Source organism: Eurypyga helias, unplaced genomic scaffold (assembly GCF_000690775.1).
Source record: "Eurypyga helias isolate BGI_N326 unplaced genomic scaffold, ASM69077v1 scaffold956, whole genome shotgun sequence".
Classification (NCBI taxonomy): domain Eukaryota; kingdom Metazoa; phylum Chordata; class Aves; order Eurypygiformes; family Eurypygidae; genus Eurypyga; species Eurypyga helias.
The window spans coordinates 135,698-144,951 of record NW_010255893.1 but is presented as its reverse complement, the minus strand read 5'-3'; the positions used below and the strand labels follow the sequence as shown (position 1 = coordinate 144,951).

Sequence of the window (9,254 nt, the reverse complement as noted above, 5' to 3'; positions counted from 1 at the left end):
ACCTCAGTCAAGATATGAATAAGGTGCTGACTGATGCCCACATGCTAAAAGGCAGGCCCTGTGCTGCTTCGGATGAGCACTTGGATAGATTCATTCCAAGAGCTCCCATCTGGCTATGTTGGGAGCTGATCTCCCCTACAACCTCCCCTCAAGCTGAAAAACTCCTGTCAAACCAAACTGGTGTTTTGGAGGTACCTGACTGCAGGAAGCAGCAAGGGTATAATAGACACCGCTGTGACTTTATGCAGAGGGAGAGGAGAGAGAAGAAAAAGGAAAAAGAGGGGTGGCTGGAGTCAGGAAAAGTCTGTTTTCTTCCTAAAGCTGCTGCTTCATGCTGGTCTCCTCTGAAGGAGAAGGGCTGGTGACATCCTTTGCTGGTGTTGACACTATCTCCCACTCAAGCCACTGTTGAGTCTACTGGAGCTGGCATGGGCTCCTCGGTCAAAGGTTGTTCTGGCTCAAAGCAGTCTGCAGGCTCCTCTCTGTCACCATAAAGCAACAGAAAAGGTCACAAGGCTATCTGCTGTCAACCTAGCCCTCTCACTACCCAATTAGTGGTAAAAAAAGTGAAAAAACAGGCATGTGAGTGACTTGTACCTATATATGTCGTGCACTGAACAGTAGCCCTCCTCCATTCCCAAAGAAACCCAAAAGTACCTTGTGATTTTAAATATTCTTAGGAGTCGAACACATCTCAACACCGAAATGCCCAGCGGTGACATGATCTTTGTCTCAACCAGAATTGTTTCCAGGATTCCTCCACACACAATGAAACAGTCAAAGCGGTTGAAGAGGGACACAAAATAGGCCTGGAGACCAAGGCTGTACATCTTGAGTAGCATCTCTGCCGTAAAAAGAGCTAGCAGCACCTTATTGGCAGTGTCTCATGAAAAACAAACAGAAAGAGGTTAATTGAACTTAGACAAAATGTCATCGCAGCTAACCACTGGCTCTTGCCTAATAAGAAAGCCCTTCTTTCATCAGTCCAAAAGGTTACCGTCATGTAGGCTTGGGTCAAAGAATGGACTTGAAAAAGGTGGGCACCTCCTTCACAGAAATATCTAAGGAGATGCTCGCAGCGATTCTTAGGTATTGCACATACAGCTGCACTGTACAACACACACACACAACCTCTGTGTCAGGGACATGCCTTCCTGTGCACAACCTCCCATCACACTTGTCATCTGCAGATGAGAATGGGAACAGAAGAGCTGCTGTGCTACCTACTGTTGCTTAATTAAGCCTTTCAGCTGCTCTCACCTCCAGTGAGGATTCAACTGTTCTGCAGACAGAAGAACTTTACAAATCACTCTTCGTTCTTCACCTCCCTGGTAACTAGAATTTACCATAAAAGCCATTTCAGGGAAAACCTTGGAAAACCTGTGGCTCCCAGCAGCTATCCATAAATTGAAAACTCAGTTGATGCAAATATACATTCAGTGTAAGCTCCTGATTTCACCCACACCCAGTGAAATATTGCTCTGCCTGGAAACGAGGAACTTCTGTTTTCCCTGAAACTTCTTTCACTGAATTCAGACAGTTCGTTGAATTACTGAAGATCCTCCACAGACGGAGGAATGTTTGGAGCTGTGTATGCTCGTTTTACACTGTGTAGTCTAATGCATCAGCTCCTCCCTCAGCCCCCTTTTTTGACACTGACCACGATAAACAGAACCACCAGCCTCTCCTCACCTTGGACCTCCGTGAGCCAGTCTGGCTGGTTGTAGTGTTCAGAGGCAATGGTAAGGGTGTTGAGAAACACAAGGAAGATCACCAACCAGTAGAAAACATTGGACTTGACAGCGGCGCGGCACTTTCTTCGGCAGAATCGATTCCATCGGCGCCAGTAGCGACTTGAAAAATTGGAAAAGGAAAAGTTCTTTTCAGATTGGGATCCTTAGGCTATTGCAAATCTCTCTCAAGAGAGACTCTAGCCTTGATTTATTGTTCAAGAATGGTAGAGAATAAGTTCACCATGAGAAATGTTCTCTCATTCTCATCCGAGTCGACAGTTGTGATCATCTTCCTTTAGCAATAGGAATAAAGTTAGTCCTAAACCAATTTGCAACATTTAAGGGTGAAGAATTCTCTACAAGCAATGTCTTAATCTGATTAAGACATCCATTGCAGCTACCCTGAGAGTTTTTTTAGCCCAGTTCCCACGAAAATAATTATTCTTCTTGTATTTAATTCTTGTGCCTGCAATGGGACCTTGCCCAGCCTGAGGACAGTCAATGAAAAGATAACCACTATATACCACAGACCTTTAGATTGAGTCCTTGGAGAGATAAGGTCAAATAAAATCCACGGAATATTTCCAACGTGCAGCAATGTTCAGGAGTAAGCCCAATAGGAGGGCTAATTCTGAACAGAAAAACAGAACTTAGGGGACCTCAGTATCTTCCCCTTCATGCCTGGAACTAAGGATACCATTTGCTAATCAGCAGACCTTTTAAAGTTTGCCTTCCATGAACACATCCCCTTGTGTCACTGATTTCTGAGAGTAATTACTAACGACAGAAGATATTTAAAGCTAATTACACACCTCCTACTCTTCAGAATTTAACTTGCATAGCAACCAGTTTCCAGGCAACACTTGCCACTGTATAATAAATCTAATAGTTTTATATAGATATTATATACATGTATGTGTGTGTGAGTGTGCACATACACAACGTTACAGGAAGAGAGAACTTTTCTTGGCTAGTCTGCTCTTATGTGTCATTTCCAGTGATAAACTATGGCCATGCTTGAGGTCAGGGTTCAGCATCTATATGAACAAAAGCCAGGCAATACGAACTTTGCACATTGGCTAAGATTGTTGCATCAATATTTTCACAGGTAATCAAAGCCAGGCTGGTTTAGCTATGCAGTTTATAAAGGCCCTCAGCCTAGCTAGCAGAAACATTTAGTAAGGGTTGTGTGTTTTGCAGTGGCTTTGGGACAGGAAATGATCTTCACCACTTCCAAAGTGCCCACAACACTTAGACGTTCATGTTGTCATTAAATCATGAGCAAGCCCAAACACTTTTGTGTGCACACACATGACTATGTAACGATTCAAGTGGGTTTTTGTGTTTATAGCTACACACAAATAAATCCACGGATTGTAGGAATATGATCAAGTATGCAAGTCTTTACACAGGGGTACATATAGGCAGTACATATGCATATGTGCATTCCTGAATTTACTTTCATTATTTAGGTAAACTGAAGGACAGAGTTGTTGTTTCAGTTATTCTGAAAATTAATTTAGTTTTTTGTAAAACTGACTTTTAATTCAGAGTTATGGAGGCAACTGGGCTCCAATTGATGAGGTCGAAATAGACTGGGACCTCAACAGGTCCCATGAGGTCAGTCAGCCTTTCCAATGGAAACCCACAGCTGACCTCCTGGGGACTGCTTCACATTTTCAGAAGCTTTAAGTCCACACAAAACCAAATACCACTAGAAAATCTCCACATGTCCCATGCTGAAAGGGAGCATTTCACAATTAAGATGCAAACCTCATCATGTGAAAGATTTACAATCCAGTGAAACAGAGTAGTGCAACAAAGTGTAGGAAAGAGAACCTTCAGCTGACAGGGTTGGTGTTGATGGATGAAGAATAATTATGTGGTTGAACTTTTTTTCTTCTGCTTTTATATTTTATGGCTCGAGATACGTAGGTAACAATCAGACAGGTACTTCTGAGTGAAATACTGTCAGTAGTTCCTGAGACTTATTTCAGTATGAAACTAAGAAACAGGATCTTGATTTTTGGTAGATGACTGACCAAAACCTGGCAAGTTTGGCCATTTCTCCTAGAATCACCACTGTGTCCCACAGACACAGGAGTAAACCACTTCACAAGACAAGGAACAAAAAAAACAGTGGAAAGGAGGAAAAAGTTTACTTACCTAAACTTTGATTTTGATATCCGATGCCTGAAAAATAAGAATTGTCATTAAAGTCTCTGAAGCTGTCCCACACCTCCCAGGCTTCAATGAAAATAGCAATAGAAAGAAACAAAGTTAAGCTCAAATAATTTTTTAATAGATGCTGTTTTCCTCTTGAATCCCCTCTAGGTCAATGTAGGCACAGGGAATGACAAGAAATCCCTGATATACAAATCCTGCATTTCTGGTGGGAATCATGAAGCAGGAGTCATGCCATGATGGGATTCTACCACCTACAGACATCAGTGAACTAGCCTTTTTTGGGGGGTAAAAGGCTGGCCTAATGCTAGGGGCACTCTACATCTGCTACCATTTTTTTTTCCCCCAATTATGACTCTTTTTCTTTTAGTCACTAGGGTTTTTTTTTTCCCCTCATATTAAAATATGTATGACTTTATACAGACAGACTTGTTGCTTTCACACATCACCTGTCACTTCAGAATATATAAGCACATTATGAAACCATGCTTTCTTTTTTTTCCCAGCAATTGAAGGAAAAAAAAAGTGCACGGTGGATATTTTTAAACTTAGACACTAACACTTATTTGCCTCTGTTGTCTACATAAATTGTTTGAATTCAAAAAGGCCTGAATAATAACAGATTCTATTGCTATCAATTAAATTTTTGGAATTAAGCGTTCCTTAAAACCTGTCCATGTTCCCACTATATACGTGTTTAAATATCTAATGCTATTCTTTTGGATTTATTAATCTAAATAATCTCAGCAGCCTTTTATGAGAAGTCACAGGCAAGGCTAGAGAGAGAGACCCCAATTCTCTAACCTCTACCTTGCTCTGCTTGACATGTGTCCTCTAAGGCCTTTCAACTCCTTGGCTGTCTTTTGTGCATACATAACGGTGCTCAGAGAGAAATAAAGGCATGTGGATGCAATGACATGAGTCAGAGGTGATTTAGGAAGCTGCAAAATCCACTACCAATAAGAGGAGAAATGAGAATCTGGGGAGTGACTATGAACAAGATATTTCTATGGGGTGGAAGCATTTCTTTAAGGTTCCCTCTACGATGGGAAAGTGATTCATTGTTGACAACAGCCAGCAAAGGTCTTACTGTACTGGCTTAAAAACGGATTCACTGTTAGGAGACACGGGACACAGTAATTCTCCAAACATCTAACACTACTTTCTGTAGCAGTCTTAAAAACGGTCACGTCCCCGTTGGAGGACATCAGTCACTGACAAGTAATCAGTGATGGGTCCTTTTCCTTATGTGGAAGAGATCGCAGTGATAGGAACATTTCACCAGCAGATGGTCCAAGCCAAAAAAAAAAAAAAAGAGCCTTTGCACTGAATACATCACTCCTGCTGTGTCACAGGCAGCTTGTCTAGGCCACATACTAGGCAGCAGTGTGGCTACAGACACAGGCAAGAGCCCTTTTGGTAAAGCAGAAACACCGCACTGGCTGAACAGAATGCTAAATTGTGCTGCGGAGACAAGCCAGCTTTAACGAGGATGACGAGCGAAGCACCTACGAAGCACATCCTTAATATTAATGGTATTGCAACTTCTCACCGAGAATTCTTCCTTGATAAGCACTAGCTACAAACAGTAATGGATCTACAGGCGAGAGGAAAGAAGGCTCAGAGCAAGACAGGGGAAAGGAAAAGGAGAAAAAAATCACAACGAAGGAAAAAGTTGGGCACTAAAAAGGATGGTGAAGAATTTCATAGGAAAAGGGTGGGAGTGGGTGGAGAAGAAAGCAAGAGAGATGTCATGGGGAACCTGCCCGGTGGAAGGTGAAGGACAGGGAGTGTGAAGCCCCTGGTGACCTCTCTGGCTAATGGCTTCCCAGTAAGGGAGCTGTGTGGCATTTAAGGAATCTTTTATTTATTCAAGCAAAAGAGATGTGGCAGGTGTAGTACTCATCATGCATGTGATAATTATATCTTTGGAGCATTATGAGCAGCAGCCAAGTGCATTCAGTGCTCCCACAGGTTAGCTACAGCCTCCCCCCCCCCATTGCCTTACTGCTGTGGCAGAAGGCTTTATCACATGTGGGTGTGTTATATATATAGAACAGGACAAGGAAGGAGGAAGAGATTTATATTTGGAGACAGAATCCAAGAGTGAAATGGAATTTTGGAAACACAAACTGTACAATAACTGATTCTGAAAACATTATGCTCGCATCTGAAACACATTTTTCAAATGATCCTTACGATCAAGAAACTTTTGTCTTTCAGAAGCAGGGATAACTATGTCATATAAAAGAGCTTTTATAGTGTCACTAGAGGCTGTCAAATAGTCTGAATTTGGGGCCTGGCCACGGCCTCTTTGTGACACTCCAAACTGGCACTTGCCAGGGGTTCCAGATTCTCTGCTGAGTTTAAACATGGGTCTCTTGCATCCCTGGGAGCTTTATGTCATTGGAACGAAGAGAGCATCCCCATTTGTGTCCAGCTCTGGAATGTCTTGAGAAACTAGTGTTTAAAATCATGGTATAGCAGTCTACTTCCTATTGGAAACAGGGAACCTTTTCAGATCGGTACTGAGTGTTTTTATCATAGGAACCATGCAATTTAGATCATCTTTTAGAAAGACAAACACAAAAATCAGACCTCTACTGTTTGACTCACTAGCGTTTAAATTCTCTAAAACTCTTCTAACCTCATGTAGTTATGTACCACATACAGAGAAGACAGTGAATTTTATCAGCATAAACTCAGGATAATCAGCATAATTCAAATGCAGTGCGATATCCCACATTCTGAGAGATAAAGTCTTCATTTCTCTGTTCATGATGGACATTAGAGAAGCGAAACTCTGCACTTGTGAAGGGTGTGACACTCTCGTGTAAAGGGGATTGAGGACTTTGTGTAATTGTACACACATCAAACAATTCTGGAAAAACCTTGTAGGTCTACAAACATGACACAAGGCCATGTGACAGTTGGTTTTGGGTGTAGAGATTTCTGAACATGACCATGAAATTATCTGGTATGGTGGTCAACTACTTCTACACTATATGATCCCTGCTATAGGCAACTATCTTCACGAGGACTTGCAAAGCCCTTGGATACTAGTAAAAACTCCTAGAAAAACAGTAACACAGAAATTTACTTAATATGCCTCTAGGTTACACACAACTTCAGGGAACACCCAAAGAGCTGCCCTGTGCATACCTTAGACATTTTAGAACTGTAAGAGCACGGTCCTAGAGTGATACTGATTCTGTTAAGGTGCAATACGGTGCATTCATGCAATTACTGGTCAAGCATCACAACATAGTCTCTCTATTCCAACTGCTGACATTTCATTGCTTCTAGTCAGGAGGCTGGCACCCCTGAAGAAAAAATGCCCACCCTAGGGTGCTTTTTCCACATATTACGGGACAGAGGCATACACTGACATGACATTTTCAGGAATGTGTGCTGCATACCTGGTAATCTTTCAGCCTAATAGCGTGTTAGGGCTAACTTCTACCCTCAGCTGTGCCTCTGGGATTCACACTGAAGCAATGAGCGTCCATCCTTCTGCCTGCTATCCTCTGCACAACACAATGCTGGGGAGTTTTACAGCGACAAGCAGTGGCCATTTCTTATTTCTGACCATTAACTAAAAGCTGCCAGCAAAACAGAACAGATGACTGGCCCTGGAGAAGTTGCGTTCTGTTGTGGACTGAGATCCTCCTCCTGAGGCAATCACTGAATTTCAGCACTCCACACAGCCATGCCTTCTCTTTTTTTTGACATTCTTGCAGAAGCACTGGAGAGCATGCTGACCTGACGGGAGCGGTGCTGGTTTTAAGAGAGAGGTGGTTGTTGGCCAGCAGCAGTAAGAATCTGCAGAACATCCTTAAGAAAACTGGATCTGTCTAGCTTAAAATTGAGCTGGTTTGCTATTCAACAGGCTTCCTCACAGGCTGGGAAAATAGGCCAGCACTTCAGCATTTAGTGAATAATCTTGCTCTCCCTGTGGCAAGGCCTGTCACAGAATCTGAAGTACGAAGATAATTCCTCCTCCACAAGGGCATGCTATTGTCCTTTAGACACATCTCTAGAGCTGACTGTGAATATCAAAACCACCTTGCTCATAATAAACCGGAGAGCAGTAGCTGAGGCTGACACGTAAGAGCCAACCCTCTGTGTTTTCCTGCTAAAGCCAGCAGCGGTTTCAGAGCTTCTGGCAGGCATTTCTTACCACTGCTCCTGATGCGACAGGGACTTTGGCCCTCACAGAAGGAGGCTATCTTCTCATTAGGTGAAAACCAACAGCAACTATCGTGAACCAGCAAGCAAGCCGACTCTTTCACCTTTACCAGTGACTCCTATGAGGAAGACCTGAATGGGAACTATTTTGCCAGCCAGAAAAGCACCAAGGGAAAATCACTGATGGTTCAGCTGCCAGGGAAAGCTTCCATTGTTCATAGTATTTTTCAGGACACACAGTTTTCAGCTGGAAAGCCAGTGTAGGTTGTTCATTTTGGTTTTATCCTGGTTTATTGTTCTAACCCTCTTTGATGGAAAAGCAATTGAACTGTCCCCCAAATGTGTGGAAATCCCGGCCAAGGTGAAAATGCCAAGTGGCTTATTGTTTCAATGAAAGCAGATAATTTTAAGCTTTCTTTCCCTTTGAGCTCAAGTGCTTCACTTTTCTATTGAGGCTGTATGGAACATTAGTTTCCACAAAGGTCTTTTTTTTAGCTAATACATATGTATAAAAGCAAGCTCTATTGTGGCACTCCAGATCTGTATGGTTGTATTAGAAAATTAACATTCTGCTTGTATTGGAAGATTATATATGCGTACATCCCGCACAGAGCAGATTACCACTGATTATGAGCAATAGCCTGTCCTCAGGAATCTAAGACCTGCACAGCAGTAACCACAGAGGCTCAGGGAAATTTCTCACTATTGGGAAGTCCTGGGTATAAGGCTATCCTGTAAAGAGAAACTCATTGCTCCTACTTCTGGGTTTATCCCACTGACACCTGTTGCAGAGGAAACGTGTCTTTGTACCCACAGACAACAGGTTATTAAAGCTGTGACACACCAGAAGTAATGCTGGAGGGAGACTTTTTACAAGGGCACGTAAGGACAGAATAAGGGATCATAGAATGGTTTGGGTTAGAAGGGACCTTACAGACCATCTAGTTCCAACCCCCCTGCCATGGGCAGAGACAACTTAAGGGATAACTGGTTTAAATTGAAAGTGGGGAGATTTAGATTAGATATCAGGAAGAAGTTCTTCCCAGAGAGGGTGGTGAGGCACTGGCACAGGTTGCCCAGAGAAGCTGTGGCTGCCCCATCCCTGGAAGTGTCCAAGGCCAGGCTGGATGAGGCTTTGAGCAACCTGGT

General features: G+C 42.8%; 1 protein-coding gene across 1 annotated transcript in view; it reads right to left on the bottom strand.

Annotated features, from left to right (window-relative positions):
* Positions 1–9,254, bottom strand: part of LOC104511013 (voltage-dependent L-type calcium channel subunit alpha-1C) — a gene marked incomplete at both ends in the record, with an annotated part of 126,246 nt that overhangs the window by 31,771 nt on the left and 85,221 nt on the right. The window contains 3 exons of the mRNA XM_010153455.1: positions 658–883; positions 1,693–1,853; positions 3,900–3,926. Coding sequence (XP_010151757.1) covers positions 658–883; positions 1,693–1,853; positions 3,900–3,926 — 414 coding nt within the window. The remainder of the gene's footprint in view (positions 1–657; positions 884–1,692; positions 1,854–3,899; positions 3,927–9,254) is intronic.